General features: G+C 36.2%; 1 protein-coding gene across 12 annotated transcripts in view; it reads right to left on the bottom strand.

The window, feature by feature from the left end:
• EIPR1 (EARP complex and GARP complex interacting protein 1) overlaps positions 1 to 20164 on the bottom strand; it is a 226891-nt gene that overhangs the window by 160965 nt on the left and 45762 nt on the right. For all 12 annotated transcript variants that reach the window (XR_011140065.1, XR_011140070.1, XR_011140069.1 and 9 more), the window contains exon 4: positions 15237 to 15393. Coding sequence is in view for 6 of the 12 variants with exons in the window: in XM_068937251.1 (XP_068793352.1) it covers positions 15237 to 15393 (157 nt within the window). In the remaining 6 variants the exon portion in view is untranslated. The remainder of the gene's footprint in view (positions 1 to 15236; positions 15394 to 20164) is intronic.

Raw genomic sequence — 20164 nt, 5'->3', positions numbered from 1 at the left:
AGTTATGTGATACTAAAAATAAGCTTGCTTAGGCAAACTTTGTCAGCTCTAGCACTTTTTTGAGAGCCCTTTGACATCCCAGCCCAAATCCGTGCCAGAAAAAGGAACACAATCCAGCTTTTCTAGATGCTAGCCTAATCATAAGACAGCTTCTTGAAATCCTCTACTCCATTTGCCATCCGCTCCATATATTGAATGATGAAGTGATCATGCAAAATAAATAGTAATTAGGTCACAAGTCATAGCACATACGTGCAAAGGATCAGAAGAAAGGCCTTTTGACATACACTTACTTTTTAATACTTAACTTGAAATCTTAAAGTTCTTTATATGTCATTTCATGCATCCTTTCTGCAGATGCACCAAAAAATCATAAGCCTCAGAGCTCTGATGCAAACCTCTTCCAATTCAGTAGCTGGTCATCATGGGTATCTCAAACAATATACTCTTCCTTCATATGACTCACCCCTTTGGTGCTACGTATGAAGGAATAAAATTAAAAAAAAAAAAAGTGCTCATCTCTGTTCCTGCCCATGAGAAGCAGCAAAGTCTAGCCAGCTGGTACAGGCAGCACACCTAAGTATATAGTATACCTCTAAAACATTTGCTGAGATGACAGTAAGGCTAAAAGAACAATACTTGCTATTTAATAAGAATAGCCTTCCATACCCCATACTTCTGAAAAATAAAATTATGCCACCTCCTAATTAACTTGTAGTAACACAATATACTAAATGCAGAGAACACAAATTTAATAAAAATAGCAACATGAAATAACTTTCTCCCATCCCTAGACAAAAAAGCTTAAGTTATTCAAAAGCAATGTGCCAGTGGCATTTGATATGCTATCCTCATCCTCAGTGCATATGTGAAGAGATCTCTCTCAAGGTTTGTCAAGAGTCCATCACTAGGTGTAAACGTTCCATTCCGTTCAGCGTTTTGCATGAATCAATTCAAACTCTTGATTGAAGAGATGAAACAGATGTAGACACAGCCTTGGGCAAGTGAGCCTAATATTAGGCAGCCACCAGCTACCTTCCTAACTTGGGACTGCACTCTACACACGTTTATATTTTATCCCCAAATTTGCATTACTCCTACCTCCCTATGATTGCAGCTATGATCTGGCTAGCCCCACATCTAAAGCATAGGACTCCTTCATCCTGTCTTATACCACAAAAAGTGAGGAAAGGAAACAAGAGGCAACAGAACAAAGCGAAACAGTGCAATCTCCCTCTGCACACCATAAATGAAATACAACCTCAGTTATTCTCAGCTGAGATCTTCCAGTCAAAATCCACTTCACTTCTTCCACAAAGAAACAGTTTCATTCCTTTTAACTCCGCTTTGTTAGCGGAGCAAGAATTCAGACATACAGACAGATGCCTGCAGCTGTTTGCTGTTATAGAGAGGCCAGGTTACCCAGAGGAGAGAAGACTACACAAAAAAATTAACACAAAGCAGACTAAAAAAGCTTAAGCTGTAATTGCTGACTCCTCACCCACCAAACTTCTCCCTATGGTAAAGGAGCAGATCAAAGAAGGACTAGCTCCTGCATCTAGCTTCTGCTGGAACCATGACCTGCATCCTTATCATGTTGTGAATTCAAGGAAACTAACTACCTGAAGATCATTTGTAATGAGCTTTGTCATATTAGGACAAAAATCACTTCATTTAGCACATTAAGCTACCATCATGCTTTTACATGTATGTCAAGAAGCATATGGAACTAGAACGATCTTCTGATTTATTCTAAAGTAAGTTGTTTTGCTTGTATTATTGCCAGTCTTATTTTCAGAAGTGTTTCTTATTAAAGTTGTATGTTACAACTTGGGAAACTTATGAGCAACGCAAAACAAATGTTGATAATAAAAACAATTAAGTGGTTTCAGTTACAGGTTCAACTACCATTTTGCTTATAACAGTTACAAGTAAGCAGCTGCCACTGACATGAAAGTTTCAGACCTCCATACACTTCTGCCCTGATAGACCCTTGAAAAAGATGAACATATACAATGTTCATCATCATGAACTCTATGAACATACACAATACGATAAAATGTTAATGCATTATAACTCACCTCTGATCACACTCACCCCTAACTTTCCACCATCCACTTTCCCAAAGCAAAATCAAAAGACAGGAGAATCTTCACTCCTGAACGGATAATTGAAGAATATTCAAATTGATTTTGACTGTGACATAAGCTTTTATTTTTAATTCCATCATTTTTCATACCTATTGCCGAAAGTATAATTTTGGGGCATTTTGTGTCGAAATATGTACATATACTTTTAACCAGACAATGAAATCTTGTTTGACCAATTAACCCTTCTAACCCGATCGACCAATATTCCTTATTCCTGTTGATGTGTTTGCCCCTTTCTTGCACTGATCACTGAGTTTTCAGGCATAAAAGCTAGACTGGAAGCACCTTCTTTGATGTTTTTAAAGGTAGAATGAAATTTCACATCTTTGAGTGTAACTGAGCTGCAAGGTAAAGAATTTTTATAGCTAAACAGAGTGTGCTAATTACAGCCAATTATAACCCAGCTGACATACCTTAGAATGAAAAGGTCTCCAGCACATTCACTCTGTCCTTGTGAGATGCCCATTCTGCTTCTATTTAATTTACCTTACATGAAAGTTCATTGTTTCATGGGTGTGGTGGTAGTGATCATTCAGATTTTATAATCTAAATGAAGGTTACTCAAATCATTCTTTGCAACACTTTAAGCTGTACTCCGTAGTCACGATTGAAAGTTAAACATATTATAAGAAACTGCGGAGAAGGAGAAGAACGCTGGCAAGTGAAAAAAAACACCTTGTTTTCAAAGCAAGATATACGTTTTAAAGAGACTGAAGTTCTTATTTTAAATAATTTTTAGATAGGTCAGTGAAGGTCATTATAATCTTTAAAAAGGAAAACAGATAAACCAGGCAATACCACTTTCGTGAGCCTGCCAGCAGTTGTGGATGCTTACAGTTTTCTAAAATGGACCAGATACTTGTCACGTTCATAGCTGCCACTCAGAAACCGAGTGTCAACGTCGCTGCTGCTCTTTAGATAATCTATAGACAGCAGACAAGCAATTATATTTGTTGTCTTTTGCCCTGTTTTGTTATCAACTGACCCCTGGTGTATCAAATTAGCTTCTAGCTATTATTTTTGGTAAAAATCTATATCCTGTGGGGAACATTTTTCTAGCAAAGAAAAAAGAGAATTTAAAATATTCAAATGCACACATAAGTGGACTGTGTTATCTGTGTTTTATGGTGAAAAGATAGTTAACACCATCCTTTACACTAATGTACTGAGCTTTTACAATGGAACAATTCAAAATTCTCTATTATAAGACTAAAGTAACATACAATCCCTTTTGTGGATGTAAACTGAAGTCAGCCACGACACATTGGACAAAGCAAGCTTTAACCAATGTTTAACCACAACTACAGAAATAACAACCATTTATTTCTATAAGTGGAAAGATTTTTTCTGGTTTGAAATTCTCATGCACTGCAAAGTAGAAAATCTACCCAAACGCTAGGTAAATTAGAAAGCGGGGCATACTGCAGCATCAACGTAGCCAGTCAGAAAAGTTCACATCTTATGGACCCAAACGTCCTCCTTTCTTTGCAGTACAGTGATTCAAATTTAAATGCCAGTCTGTCATCTGGCAACGTGGACATTATTCTAAGAACAAGCAGATCAAACTAAGGAGGGCCTAGAATCTGCAACTTTTCATCCTTACACAAGTGGGCCCTATAGATTGGCCACATTTTAAAATGAAAACAGTTCTGGCTAATTTGTAATGTACTGACGTGCATACTGCTGGCAGCATGTTAAGTGCACGTAAGTTACACTTTAAGCCTCAAAACTCTCAGTCATTTAAGTGTATTTTTGTGTCCAGCTGCTCAGAACACAGTGGAACAAGAACCATAGCTTCCTAAAAATGACCTGAGGTCAAGGTGGATCAATTTATTTTAAGTACTTTTTTTGGTTAAGAGGCTGCTGAGAAGAATGAGGAGGGAAAAAATGCTGACCATTATCTTGGACAAGACCCCCAAAAACACCTACCTTGGGCTTTATTCTGGCTCTTAAATTATCTTCACATTCAGAAAAACATAACTGCTGTGCACATAACTATAAGAGTGTCCCACATGGACGTGACACACAAACAGCATTTCTTACTACCATTTTTTGGAAAAAAAAATCCTTAAAAATTATCATATTACAGTGCTGGCAACCCCAAAAGTTAAAAAAAATAAATAAATAAAATCGAATCAAACAGCAGAATGCAAAATACCGAAGCATCAGCCTAAATATTTGCATTTACTCCATCACATCTGTGTCTAATGCTGCTGTGTAATTAAACAGTAGAGAGCTCAATCAATTTCAGTGCTGAAAAGATTTATACGTACATATAAACATAATACAATCTAACAGAAAGCATAGTAATGAATTTGTTGTATGAAAGCAAGGTATAAGACTCAAATTCATTTTAGGTAGGGGCCCCAAAAATCCATTTTGTAGAAACATCTGTTAAATTTCCGCTAAGCTACTCATGATTTAAGGTGATGATGATCAATAGGTGAATACCTCTACAATTCATTAACAACCTCAGGCTTGCGTCTGTTTGGCTGCGGGCATAGGTGTTAATGTTTAATACTGCTTAAGACAGAAAAGCGAAACTGTGTGAGCCTATTACACAAACTCCACATATGAACTAAACTGACAAAGCTGTCACTGGTAAAACTGCAGGTCATGAGTAATTAGAAGTGGGAATCAACATCTCTAGTCTGTGATCTAATCAACGTACCCACCTTCCGCACATGCCTGCGGCACAGTAATTGTTGGTGGGTGCAACGCACAAACAAGATATGCAATCAAATATTTAATGTGCCAAACAGAGTAGCAAGGCCTACTGTATGAAAAGGAAGCTGTGACTAACAATTTTCAGACTTAAGACATCAGTCAAGTATGCTCTATCGTATTTATGTCTGCAGAACTTGTCAAATGCAGAAGTTCTATGCACACACAACTTCTATAGAGTGCAAGACTTCTTACAGCAAAACCTACAGTTCTTCACGTTCTAATAACCAAAGGAAACCTAAAATTCCTACCTGTGGGCTTGGGGGTAAGGCTGATTCTTTGCTCTGTTTTCAAAGAGATGATCAGTGCAAAGACTCCATAGAATGGGAAACCCAGAGGTGGCACTAATCACAAGCCATGCTACAAACTAACTGCGTTGCTTGTGAATGCTCAGGTGCCCAGGCTCTCTCAGACCGGCTACTCACATTAACGGATGGTCTCATCAACATCCGGGAGAGGTGTTGTTGCACCCCCAGTTTCATTTGGTATTGGAGACAAAACCTTAGAGTTAAGAATAATATGAGGGTAATTTTGCCTGCTTGTTCCTACATATAATTTATTCCAGAAAGATCAGAAATTACTTTATTTAATTTCCAGAAAAAGTTGCGCTCTCAAAAACATAAGAGGTTAACTAGATTCCTAAGGACACTGCCTTCTCCTCTAAGATTTGCCTCTTACAAGCAAAGCAACTCAATTTCGTTAAACACAAACTTGATTTGACGCCAGAAATACTGCGCCCAGATAGGGAGGCTATACACACGCACTATCAGCGGGCAATATACATGACACACACTACCAGTATAATTGGTTTCCTTTCCTGGTTTAAAAAATATTTGTGATTTAGGTTACAAGACAGTACAAGACACAGCATATAAAGGAATACCAAACATGAAAGCAAGAGCATCTACCTGTGTGAATTAAAAGATTTATGCTAAAGAAACTGAAGCAGTCACAGAACCATTACATTTGCACCTTGGCTGCCAGCTATCAAATTGCAGTGAGCTATCCTGTGCTACACCGGACTGCAGATCTCGCTGTGCGACACACCTTTGCAGAGAGGCTCTGCTGTGTTCGAGTCTTCAGGACTATTCCTAGTTTTGTCTGTAGTTATTTTGTCTATCCAACCTAAGAAATTGGTAAATGAATTATTACAAGTCAACAGAATGTGTTGTTTCCGTGTAAGAGCTGTTAAATACAGTTGTAACAATAACAGGGTACAAACAGAGATTATAATCCCTAGCTTCTGCTGTTCCGCTGATTTTCATTAGGCTACGTGCTGTAGCATTGGTTTGGTTTGACCAGAGTAGGAATATGAAAGACAAAAGTGTCTTCACTTTATTAACATTAAAAACACATTGTCACAAGGATATTTAGATAATGTTTCTACTATGGAAAAGGCAGTTAACAGTACAGTAGGGATTTTTGTTATTATTATTTGTTAAAGATGAAGCCTAGGGGCTGTTTCACTCTCCTTTTTCGGAGGGAGAGGAGAGAAGCTTTTTTTTGGTTTTTTTTTTTTAAATTAAAATGTGCATTGTTACTGACATTCTGTGAAATATGAAGTAGTCTAACAAATACAATAGATTGAGCTACTTTAAGAAAGTAATTAATTTTAGATCACTTGCAATAATAATATTTAAAAGCTATGGCAGAAATGCTCACAAATAATACTCTAATTTAATGCAGACATGCAAAAACATTTTAACTTCACTATGTTTCATGTACACCTTCCCAAATTACTCAAGTGCTAGATATACATACCTACATATAGAACAGCTCTTGCAGAAGTTTTGTTCAGTTTCTTCAGCATTACCATGTTTAATATTTTTATGCTAGCATTTAATTATACTACTTTTATTAACAGCTACAATATCTGAGGACTCAACTGCTATTTAAAAACATTTAGGAAGTTGTTAGCATTTCAGAGCCAGTCTACGTTAGATACTTTTGCTGAGACAGCAAAATGGAATAGAGATGTGGGGTTTTTTTGGTGACATATCTGTAATAACAAAAGTTCTGCAGTATACACAGTTCAACTACGCTAAGAGCACAGCGGTTCGGCAGCATAGTTTATTGTACCTGTTGAAACTTTATCCAATGTCAGAAAAAGTACTCTACTAGGAATAAAACTGTGCATCTGCTTGGAGGGTTCGCAGATACTACTCTGCAAACAAACCTTTTTTAAACAGCTTAAATCTATTGGTTAATATACACTACTACTTTTCTAGTAGTATGAATGCCTTGCAGAAAAGTACGCAGGGAGTGCTCAGGTAAACATCCTGCCTGGCCTCTGGAAGCCATGTGATGCTAATAGCGTTTTCTACATACGAATGTGAAGATTAGGCGCTGAAACAAGCTTCTTTGCTATATAGCTGGAGTGTACAAAAACAATCCTTGTCAATTGACTTTAGAGGAAATACCTATTTATCTTTTGCAAAAAGATGTGAAGATCTTTTATTTTATTTTTTATTTTTTAAAGAAGAGAGCAACATGGATATAGCATGTCCTTGCTATTTTATTGCTATCTGTAAGAAACAGGTCGTCTGCATGGTTAGAAGGGAGCAAAATAAAAATGGAATATGCATCTCAGTACATTTCTCCGATACAACGTAATAAATGTGCCCCAAAATGACTGCGTAGAATTTGCACTGAGAGTTGCAGAAAAACACTCTGCTTCTGTTCAAAAGAAGAACAGGAAAACCAAGAATGATAATGGATTACAAGGACACGGCACAGATGCACCCTCTAACACCCCTAATCCAACGACTGTGGATGCTAGGGGAATTGCAGGGGCTAAATTGCAAGAAGCGGCTACGATTGTGGGCTTCCACTGAACAACATCTCCATCGCCACTGCCTGGGAATGCTAGGCCAGACAGACCGCTTGAGGCTGCGGGGCATTCCTTAACTTCTTATGTACGTTTTACCAAATAAATGTACTTAAATATACAGAAAGCAATTTCTTAATTGTGTAATAAAACATACTTAAAAAGTCTCAATTTTTAACTACTGTTTAACCACATGTCAGCAATATTACTGAATCCATAATCGCTGTAGCATATTGTGCGAGGAAAACACGTATTCTACTCTGAGAAACAAAAATTCTCAATTGTCAACACTTTTGGCCCTACCGAGAGCAAACGGGAGTCCAAGACTGAGAAAACAGACATTTGTTTAAAGGTAGTTCATCATGAATGTTTTAAATTTTTTTTTTAATTTTTCTGCATAGTTTCCCCACACATGCTATGTTACAACTTCATTCTTTAGTATTTCCCATCAACCCTTTAACCCATTCAATAAACGCTGTGAAAATAAAACCAGCTGACAACTATTTACACTGTAAAAAAATCAGCAGCAGCAAAATACAATCTTAAATTTTTCCAGTGCTAAAAATAGCTAATATAGCATTATAAATAAGGGAAAAAACCTTAAAAAAACACTATTAAAATAGTTCAGTTTTCTTTCAATGGGGAAAAAAAATAATTCTGCAGTAAGAGATAAGAGAAGAATACAGCAAGGTGAGAATTAAAGTGAAATACTACTTTCTAGGTGGGAGGGAAGAATGAAATGATACTGCATAAACTCTCATCATTTTTAACTTGTAGAGTAGCAGTATTTCTATACTACCTTCTGTATCATGATTTATAAATTCAAGGTAAAGGCAACAAACTTCTGCAAGAAGTTCAACAAAACTAAATTTCATTTTAAGCATATGAAATCAGTTGAACCTCTCAGAAGTGGTCAAATTTAACTGAATGCATCTCATTAAATCAAGTGCTACAGATAACTAAGTTCACATACATGAAACAGCATACTTTCTTGTACTTGTTGCAAGTTCTTCACCTGCTTCAACTACTTGCTGCAGTGTCAAATTTTGCTTTCGCTAAGTTTCCCTTTTCTTTACAAGTCCGCAGTCAAATAAATCTTGGCCTAAAATTAACATAATTAATTGGACATATGACACAAAGTTTTATCATTTCGCTAGCCAGTTAGCTCAGCACAATTATTCCCTAGGATATACGAGCACACTCAATAGCTTAAAGTTTTAAACTGATACACTATTAGCCACACAACATTATTGAAAAATATTCAAAGGAAGGATTGAGAGACAAGAGTGTTAAAAATCACTTTGCTCATTCGAGACATGATTTAGACGATGATAAAAGTGGAAAATGAGATTGAAAACGTGAGAAAGAGACAACAAATGGTTGACACAAGGATTTATTTATAGTAAAGGATAATCAAAGAGTCAAGAGAGCAAAATCCTGTAAAGAATTCAGGGTTCATTCATTTTAATTCAATTTTAGAGGAGGAGAGAGGGGAGAGAGAACTAAATCATAAAATAAAGTTACATTTTTAACATTATAGAAAGGATCAGAATACAAAGGGGCAAGTGACAGTATTGAAAAGGAGCTATAAGTTATATTTCCAGTCAAAAAATCTGTTATATAGTACAGCTTTTTTGGAAAAATTCTCTATACACCTCATCTTTGTAACATCAGAGATAGGTGATAGAAAATGCAAGCATGTGGAATGAAATAGGTGTAGAACAATTATTCTTAAGTGCTGATAATTCTTTGACTCTGTCTGCAATTAATCAGCTTCACTAGTATGGTTCTCCTGACAGCGCTGAAATTTTGTGCATTATATGAAGAAACTGAAAAGCCTATGACACAGACAATTATCATCAGTTGGGCAAACTGTTAAAAACTGAAAAAACTAAAAATCCTAGGGTTCATTTTAATGCCCTATGCAGCTGGCACTCCTGACACTCTCAGAAGAATCTTCACACAAAAATCAGAGCGACCTCCCTCCACACAATTGTATTTCTGGTACAGGGACCTATAAAGCGTCAAAAATAACATGAAGTTTTAATTTATTCCAAACGCAGAAAAAATTGCATGCTAGTAAATTGCATTAATCACACATTTTTGCTATATGACATATATAACAGTTAATACACTTTCCAGATGGTGCGAGCCTCCTAAAAGGAATGTTACTTCAAAGTTTTATTTCATTAGATAAAGACTATTAAAATGTTTTGGATTTTGTTTTAATTTAAACTAAGGTAGAATTTTAACATAATAAATATATCCCCACCAATTTAAATTTTATCTACTTTTAAGTGGTAAATGATATTATTTGTTTAAATCCTATGTTTACATTTCTCACAAAAAAAAAAAACCACATTCTACTTGCAATCTGGCAAGGAGGACGAGAGAAACAGCTTCCTCTCAAATTTGGAGGGGAGAGGATTATTCATTTTTGAAAAAATGTTTTTACAGTACTACTGGACAATGTTCTAGATTACATGGTGCTTAGGGACCAAGAACACAAGCAAAAAATTGTCTTGGTCACAAATCGGCACAAACAAGCAAACAAAACTATGAACAATATGAAGAGACAATAAAAAGGAGGAAAGAGGGTCTTTAAGGAGCAAGAGTTTTAACTTGAAGTGGGGGAAAACTCCAAGAGGACTCACAGATACATCAGGAGATAAATGACATTACAGAGGCCCAGTATGAGGGATGATCATTTTGTCACATATGTAGAACAGAAGGAAAGACAGAAAGAAAAGATTTATCAGTAATCTGCACGAAGGGCAGAAACAGAGAGAACAGTCATATAAGACAAGTTCAAGGGGCAGTCAAATAAGAATAGGGAATTTAACTGCAAAGAGGAGATTTGTTGGAAAGAAATCAAAGGAAGAGACAGTAGTTACCTAAACTACTGTAACTAACCTTAGTTAACTCCTTACTAAATCAACACATGCAGCACCTTAACACTGTCATTGACTACGTCCAGTAAATTAAGAATACTACTACTACTAAAGATTTGTGACGTCACAGGCTTCCTAGCAGCAATCATTAACAACAGAGCAACAGCGGGCACTGACCAGAATCTCAATTTCCTCATTGTAGGATTGGTTTTTTTCTTTTCTTTTTTCTTTTCTTTTTTTTTTTTTAAATCGGAATTGAAGGAAATCATGGCCCAGACAACTGCATCATCACAAGTTGTTTCTTCAGAATAAATCTGGAACTTAAATGACTTTCCCTATGAAATATTTGTTCCCTAGTAGAACTACAAATTGAGGGAATAACACAATTAAAGATCTAATTAAAGAATAATTTGTTGCAATTGGCTTAAATCCTGTTTTCCCCATGAGCTTCACTGCTTGGCGTACTCTGAGAAAACACCAACTACTTGTCTTTAGTTGAACTTTTGGTAGCTCTCATGCCACCTAATTAAAAGGAAAGGGGATGCTGGAATGAAGCAAGGATACCGGGGCTCAACAGCACTAACCCAGCCCTGGCCCCTCGCAGGCAGCAGTTTATCCTGTCACCTCCAATTTGCCAGAAACATGACTGCCCTAATAACAATCAAATGGGGACGGAACAGGGAGACTGCTGTGCATACCTAATTTTCATTAAATTTGCAACTAATGGCTAGTTGACTTGTCTAGAAAATTCAAATCAGAATATAAGGACTGCTCTAAACTCTTCTGTGGCAACCAGCAGGTTCTGACAGATACAGTAAAGAGAAGATTGTCTTCACTCAGTCCCATTTAAAGGGGATTTGAAGGCAATAATATGCCAGGTCTTTTAAGACTAACTGAATGACAGAAGCCTTTTTTTTTTTTACTTGCCATTCTGTTTAAACTCAGGTAGGTTATTAGGTTATGGTCACTTACAAAAATTACATATTTTTTACTTTATAGTTCTAACGTGTAAATTTAAGAGTTGCTTGTATATGTTTTCAATGTCAAGACAGGAAACTATTCTGACGTATAAGCCCTTTGGAACTACAAGCTTTATTCCAAATCCAAAAAATTTTGCACAAAGACATGTAAAGAGAAAAAACAGTGAACTTCCCTTCTAAATCAAAAGCACACTTAGCAATAGTAGTACACAGAGAAGACTTTAAATCAAATCACAACCCTTGACGTCCACACAGTCTTAAGCATATTTGTTTGCTCTTTCTAAAAGACATATTTTCATTCTCTTTACAGTAGGTAAGAATATCTACTTACCTGCTACAGCACTCCAAAAAAAGAAGAAATTCTGTTCAAAATTTTCCCTTAGAACACAGTCATAGCAAACTATTGCCTCCAACACTTATTCTTTCCATCAAGACAATTTATCTTTTTCTTAAGATTGCTACTTTCATTTAATAGTCTTAACTTTTTCTTCTTGTACTGTTTTTTAACTTTAAAGGAGAACACAATGTACTCATAAACGAGTTTACTTCAGAGTCCCTTTTTACTATTGGATATACAGCAAAGTCCTTCATGATAAATCCCCTCAGGAAGTGATTTAGTAGTCTTTAACAAAAAGTAGTATGGATTTAACAATATAAATGCAAGAAACAGACCATACTACTCATCTTTTCCAGATTATCTGTGGAAATAGCCCATTTATAGCACCTTTTCCTTTTGCAAATTCAAAATGTATTAGTAATAAGCTTTTACTGATAAACATCCCCAAGTCCTTAAAATAGCAGGGTTTTTAAGAGAATTTCTTCCCCTCTAATTTCTTTTACATTTGATAATATTTGCAGTCCATATTTAAGACTGATCAAGCAAGATACAATAAAATCCAACTTCAGTAGGTAGAAAGGATTACCGCTTCAGTAGGTAGAGAGGATTACCATAGTCTTCTGCTTTGCCTACCACCACTCCAAACATATCCACCCCTTTTCAACTTTCTTTATCCACTAACATCTTCTACACAAAATGCAAATGCTTCATTCCTCCCCTTTTTCTTACCTCTGTAATCTCTCTTCACCTTCCCTTTGCAGTCGGACATTTGTTGCCCACCTAACACTCTTCCCTTACTAATTTCACTTTTGTCTTATTCCAAATTCACTCCGTGGACTGCCACCTGACTTGGTTCACTTCTTCCCCCTCTCTTTCGAAGCATGTTTGGATACTGAGCAGCATCTACCCTGTTTCATATCTGCCACGATCGGAAAAACCGAAAGCCGGATGTTAGGCAGATACAAACAAGCCTGCTTCTAGCGCTGCTTGGGGAGAATCTCCTGCTTTGTATGCATGCTTCTGACAGAAGAAAAAAGTCCTGCTGAGTTCACAGTTCAAGAGCTTATAGTTTACACTTTCTCTCATGGCTTGTAGTATCCTCCCTCTCTGAGAACAAGGCTGTCAAGTCTACTATCAAAATATCTGTAGGAAAATGAGAAAGTAGTAGGGTGGTAGGTTACACCTAAAACATAAGTCATCTGCACTTCAACAGAAGCAAGACTGGGGATTCCTTCAAACTGGACTCAAAGCAGTAATCAAAATAACAGTCTCATCAACTGTTCTCTTTCCTTAGCCTCTCTTGTCCAAAGCGTACCTTGGACAGCTTCTTGAAGCATATCTAATCGCAAGTTTTACTGAAACTTTTAAAACAACACATAGATTAACATCCCTGTGATTATGCAAGCGTACTGTGTGACTATGTATATTTATCTATAAAACGAGGTTATAAAAAGAGCCCATTTTTGCAAATGCTCATAATTATAATATCTCATAGAACTCCCTGAATTTTGCATCAGCAAATCTTTGCCTTTTGGCTCATGTAAGGAGCTAGGTAGAGGATCAAAAGAATTCAGGTTTCAACCACAGCAATTAATGGCCTAGCTGTTTGCCTAATTTAACGATCTGCTTAATTTTCTGAAATGTCTCTATGGCCATATAAGTTTTTTTGTGTAAAAATTCTGTTGAGTACCAGATTCAAAGCTTAGCAGCAGTACACAGTTGCAGTAACTGAAAGTGAGTAATAACGTTTAGTTTTTAAAACACAGTAACTCCTGAAACGCACATGAAACAGAGCTGAATAAAAGCACTTTTTTCACCTGCCTGGACATCAGATTTTCCTTAAAGGTTTTGTCAAGAAATTTAGTCCAAAATACGTTGAGCAGGACGGACACAGCATTCAGACACAAGGGAGGAAAGTTTAGAATTTTAGTCACAATGAATTAGAAATGCTCTTTGCTCTTGGTTCACAGAATACAAGTGATATTAAATGATACGTCCATGCTCATTTTTAATAAGAAATGCCAGAGACATTCAAGCTTAGCATTCCATAAAAGTGATGAGATAAAGATAAGGAAACACAGAATGAGTTTTTCTTAATGGTCAGGACACAATCAAACAAAACCAATACTTAGCATTATAGGAAGGGGGAAAAAATTCCCTCTCTATTCCTAGTACACAATACTAGATATAGAAAGTCTCCGATATTATAAATTACTCATAAGGCTTTCTTAAGACAACAGAAAAACAATGCAAGAAGATCAACCTTAAAGAAAAAAAAAAGACAGATAGCAGAAGAAATAAGACAGAACAGGGAAAACAAACAAGGAAAGTACGAGCGGGTATAGCACAAGGAGAGACAGTGGATGCCAGAGTACACAACCAGTAACATTTTAAAAACAGCTTTGCTTTTTTCCTTTCAATCGCAGTCAAATCTTAATTGCTTCACATGAGCTAGAGATGTCACATTTCATTTACAAAAATCTTTGTTATTACTTTTTTTTTTCTTTTTAATTCTCTGATGATGGTGAAGGAACTGTATAACTTACATGATCATTTTCTATTTCTTATTCTTTCTGACAGACACATTCCCAAGACCACTGCAGAACATATTCCTAAAATTTCAACTTTTCTTGCCAGTGGAAGATGGCCAGCTGGTCCCAAAAGATGTCAAACAACATTGCAGTTGGTGAACTGAGTGAGTTAACCTTTCTTTGCTCTGCTCTAGCTCAGGAAGCAGCAAGAACATGTCATACACATACCCACAAAGCAAAGACTTGCAAATACACAATGAACAAACTTCACCTTCTGTTAAGTAACAGAAAGGAAAGGGAAAAGAACCTCTGTAATAATCTTTGCAGTATCTCAGCCCTCCTTGTCTATTCTTACGCAACAGAGTAGTTAAACAGACACCATGTAATATAATGAATTCTTATCTCAACAAACAATAAATTACTTGTAGTTAGGCCAAATCAGCTGAGCGAAGACAAAGAAAACAGATCAAAGTGTAAGAGCAAATTTATATTCCAAATACAGATTGAAATGCTAAGTATTATACCTTTGTGCAACAAAGGATAGATGGGGCAGGTGGGGAGAAGCGCATTAGAACAGCGCACAGGCTGTTACTCCATATGTGTTTGCAGGACTATAATAAATGTTTTTAATCTACGAAACATCTGGGACTAAAAATCCAATTTGTACTATTTCTTTAAGACAGAATAGTTTTAAAGTGCATAGTAGGGCTTCTACAATAAAAATCTGCACAAAACTAACAGCACAGGTCTATCCTTTAGGCTTTTTTCAAGGAGTATAAAATATGCAGAATCCTACCAGGCCATATTGCCATGGGCTGTGTTGTCAAGGTGACAGAGTAGCTCCAGGGTTTGAGTGTTGCTTGATGAATCATCAGGGGATTCATGACTGCCTGATTCCAATTCCTTCGGCATCCTCCAAACAGCAGCACATGTCACGACTTTACTGTCTGAAGCTAAGCAACAGAGAATAATGCCAACAGATCATTGTATGGGAGACGTATTTTGTATACAGTGCATCAACATTTACACAAATCTATAAGCAATGCACATCTGCTGTTTAAAATATTTAAAAATATTATAGTAAGCTACATTCAAAGACTGCAGAATATAGATACAGAAATAGACCTCCAGTTAGCTGACAAGTTGATGCAGAACTCAAAATTGGTATGCGTTTAACCCACTTCTCCTTTTTTTTTTTTTTAAGGTAAAATTCAGTTCTCATGAAAACATAACACTTCTGAAAGTAAGTTTTCCAAGCTTCATTCCCCATATTGAGGTTAATGAGAATGACCCACTAAGTATATTGCTTGAGCCCTTAATAATAATTAATAAGATGCGGTTTTAACGCTTTCCTTTTAAGGGCTATCTTCAATTGAATCTATAGCACTATGTTGTATCCTTCACTACCCAAGCCTGCTTATTACAAAACTTAGTTTTCCACAAACATACACTCCTCTGTAATTCTAGTGGATAAAAACAGCTTCCAAAAGACAAACTGAACTTACACATATATAGCAAAATATTACAATATATATGATGACAAGGCAACTGTAACATGAAGGAAAAAAACATCATATGGTCTGTGCCCATATGGTATTGCCCCTCACCCCATATAGCTATTTGCAGCAGTGCAGAATGGGTGGAGATCAGAGTAACACCACCTGTGTTCAGATTGCTAGAGTCTCTGCTCCAGGGTTCACAGAGGAAGAACAGGCCAGTATTATCTAGTACAGCAGGAACAACCAGCCAGCTACGGTGATGTTAAGCAAAAGCAAGGCCGGGGAACATCCACCTGCTAAAGAAGGGCCAGGGGAAAAATCGAAAGGATAAGTAGCAACAAATGACACGTGTTCTTGGGTGAGGTCATTTCATAGGCCTTTTTCTCACCGTTTTGTCTTCAGGTACATTTAGCTGATTTTCATCTAGAGTGCCTGATTAAAGAGCCACAAGCAGACGTGACTGACTCAGACTATTGAAAGTAAAACAGGAACAATTGTAATGAAAGTGTTTTCAAAAGGAAGGGCAGTAAATCAGAAAAGGCCTTCTTCAGAAAAGGCTGAAATGTCATTAACATAGAAAAACATCTCTATTACAAAGGGGGCCAATCTAGACATAATACATGCAAAACAGGCACCTAAACAACAGATAAGAGAAGAAAAAGGCATTGATACATGGTAAATAAAAACAAAATTGAAGAATTCAGACACATTTAAAAAGCAGCCATATGAAATATCAACTGTAGGTAGTTAGGTCAAGTCAGTCGGAGAAAATGACCACTTCTATGAAAAGAAAAGAAGGATTAGAGAAAGACTTTTAATTTAAGGTACAGAGTTCAAATTACATGAGCACTGGGGATCGCACAGAATGTACTAAATGTGAAATACGATTCATGTATATGTGCGTATGTATATATAAATATATATATATATAAAACCATGTTATAGAACAGTCTGGAATTTGTATGTAAGTTATATACCATACCATGAGACCATACATCTAAAGATGTAAAGATACTGGATAAGCCCTTATTTTTTAACACTTCATTGAGCTTTTACTAATTGTAGCACACGCTAACTAATCAGCTGTTTTCAAGTCATTTGAGGTAATGCCTTCACTCTGAATCAATGTGCCGCTGTAGGAAGGAGAGGAAGCCGTAGCAGATGGCTACTTTTTTAAAGCAAGGGGCAAATAAACCCACAATATGCACTGTACACTATACAAGTAACAAATAACCTAAGCTGAAATTGCGATACAGTTTGAGAAGATAAGATGTACCAAATATTTTGCCGAATTAGTCACTATGAGATTGACTGTAAAGAACACTCTAAAGAAATATTTAGCAGATCTTAATTACTGAAAGTCTGTACCATGCATATCCAATATCATGACTCCTTGAAATATCATTTTAATTTCTTTAAACCAATTTCACATTGGAACATTTTGAAATCCTGATGGTTTGGTCCCATGAAAAACTTAAAGGGAAAGAAAGAAGAATCAGAATTTCTTGCACAATCAGATTTCCAGATTACAAACCCTAAAACAACTAAACAAGCAGTGATCTCAAGACTGCGTGGGACTGGAGGAGAAGAAAAAAAAAAAGAAAAACTGAAATTCCCTTGGAAGTTCATGTAACCCAGGCTCCTATGCAACTCTGGTGCTTTGAAATAAGAGTGCTTCAATTTCTAATGTGTGCAGTAATTCTACAAAGATTTTATATTTGATTTCAAATAATAATTACAGATGCTGCTAATGAGCAAGCTGGAAATGTACCTTGGTATTATAGGCAGAGTAGATTTGCTCGAGTAGCGAGAACAAATTTATCAGACTGCCCCATCTTGCAGACCTAGCTACACCGTTCCTTGGAGCCCAGCACAGCGTTCTCTCTGAAGAGCTGTTTAGCTGCTCTAATGATATGATGCGTCTCAGATGCCATTTGCTCTTCCAAAATGCAAGACAAGCTTATCTTTTTGAAATATAATTTGACCATAATAGATTTCTATATTAATGGCTGCTATTTTGTAGTACTTACTTTAGGTAGCTTTTTCTTTTTTTTAAGCTATTCAATTTTTATCTTAAAGAATTGCTCTAAGCTTTCTATATTAGTGCATATCTTTAAAATACAATTTAAAAATGAAGGTTATCAAACTTACTAGGGATCTTAATAACTCAGAAGTTAGTCATTCCCTTTCACAGTGGTTGAAGTAGCTCAGCTACTTCAGCTTTTTCTGTCCTTGTTTACAAAAACAGAAATAAAAATATCTATGTTTTAATCAACATTGAAAATAGCTTAGCGAGGTAGTTATCACTTATTTTCTCTATAAATGCAGAAGCTTTAACCTCCTCCTAACAACTATATTCCTCACATTTCAGTATTTACTAAAAGTCTCTTCTTGAATTAAGTAGTACTTGCTTTAACCTCCTCCTAACAACTATATTCCTCACATTTCAGTATTTACTAAAAGTCTCTTCTTGAATTAAGTAGTACTTGCACAAAATCTTATTACCTCCACATATTTTATAACATAGGTGTTCCTATAAAAAGCAAATAATAGTAAAAAAGATCAGAAGTAGAGGTTGGCTCAGAATTTCACATGCAAGATTCTATGAAATTACATCTCTGTTTCACTTCATCTGGGATTGGCGGAGGAGGATAAAATTTGTCGTGCATCAGGAAGGGCCATGCTTCCTCCAACACAGACAGACAGCATGCACAGCATGCCCAAAACTGCCCAACCCTGTCATCATAGACTTTGTTCTCCGATTTTAACTGGATTTGAAGATGCTCATGGAAGATTACAGGCTATTTTCCAGCTATGAAATGATCAATTACCATCAATAACTGTATGTGCACTACAAATCTTCAGATTCTATTTTTAAACTTTGGAGGAACTCTGCAATTAGACATGTGGCTAGATCTGTAGTGTAAAAACTTAATTCAGAGCACTGTTAATTTCTCCTTACACTTTTTATGCACTTATCTACAGTTCCAACACTTGATTAATCCTCAGATGTATGAAACTAAAATGGAATTGCCACAGCCTCCTGTGGGAGAAATTTTAGATATGCCCGATCTAATCCAAGGCTTGATTTCCCTTTAAATAAAGCACTTTTAGAAAAAGGTATCTTTTGCACTCTGGTAGAAGAGAAGGGAAATTCTAGGGCTGAGTGAAAGCGTCACTCCATTATGACAGACGGAGTTCTTTGGTCGGTCCTGATTCTTTTTAGCAACAAACCTACAGGAACTCAGACACAAAATAATTCTCCCTACATAGAAATCCAGGTCCCACAACAAGCTTCTCATGGCTGTATAACGAAAATCACTAGGAGTACACAGTATTTGCAGAATTACTCATACAGCCCTATTTCTTAAATGATCATATTAAAATGTACATACTCAGTATTACTAAAAAGTTTCATTATAGCCACTATAGTGTCACTGCTTGTCCAAAAAAACTTCATGCAAATAGAAACCCTAGCTTTTCCCTTCTTTTGCTAAATCTTCATTTCACCCTACTACATACATACATAAAGACAATGTTTTCACCTACTACCTCTTGTATCATTTCTCAGACACAATGTAAAACTAAGCACATTTCTATAAATGTGCACTTTCAGCACTACTTTCCCTCAGAAGATAAAAGACAAATATGAATGCAACATTTAAATGACAATGCCAGTTATTCTGTAAAACAAAGAATATAAGAAAGCAAAACACCTGGAAGTTAGCTTCTAGGTCTTCTTTAAAGTTCTTTAAATTGTTGGAAACTGCTTTTCCAACTTTACCTCATTTGGACTGGAATATTTTTTTTATTATTATTATTTATGTCGCTGTACCAGTGCAAACAAGAATACATAAAGCTAAGCTAGTTTATGACTTTTTCTGTTGTGATGTTATACTTGAGCATACTAAGAAAAACTAACGACTATGTGGATCTATCTTGTGGATCTAAAAGTTACGCTTTCATGGACTATAACTGAAAGGTTTGCAGAAGGCAATTTCACTGTATCCTTAAAGCATTATCCACAAAAACGGTCCAGGAATGAGGCAATGACATGTTAAACCTTTATCACGTTTATGCCTCATTGCTCAAGAAAAAGCCCTTGTCTCATTCTCTGTACATCTTCAATATAACTTCCGCTAGTTAAGGCTGGACTTAGACATACTACTCTGACTGCTTACCCGCTGGTAAGCATTAGTTTCCCCAGCCTTATCAATACTACCTC

The sequence above is a fragment of the Struthio camelus genome, chromosome 3, assembly GCF_040807025.1.
Source record: "Struthio camelus isolate bStrCam1 chromosome 3, bStrCam1.hap1, whole genome shotgun sequence".
Taxonomy (NCBI): domain Eukaryota; kingdom Metazoa; phylum Chordata; class Aves; order Struthioniformes; family Struthionidae; genus Struthio; species Struthio camelus.
This window is presented reverse-complemented; position numbering and strand designations above follow the sequence as displayed.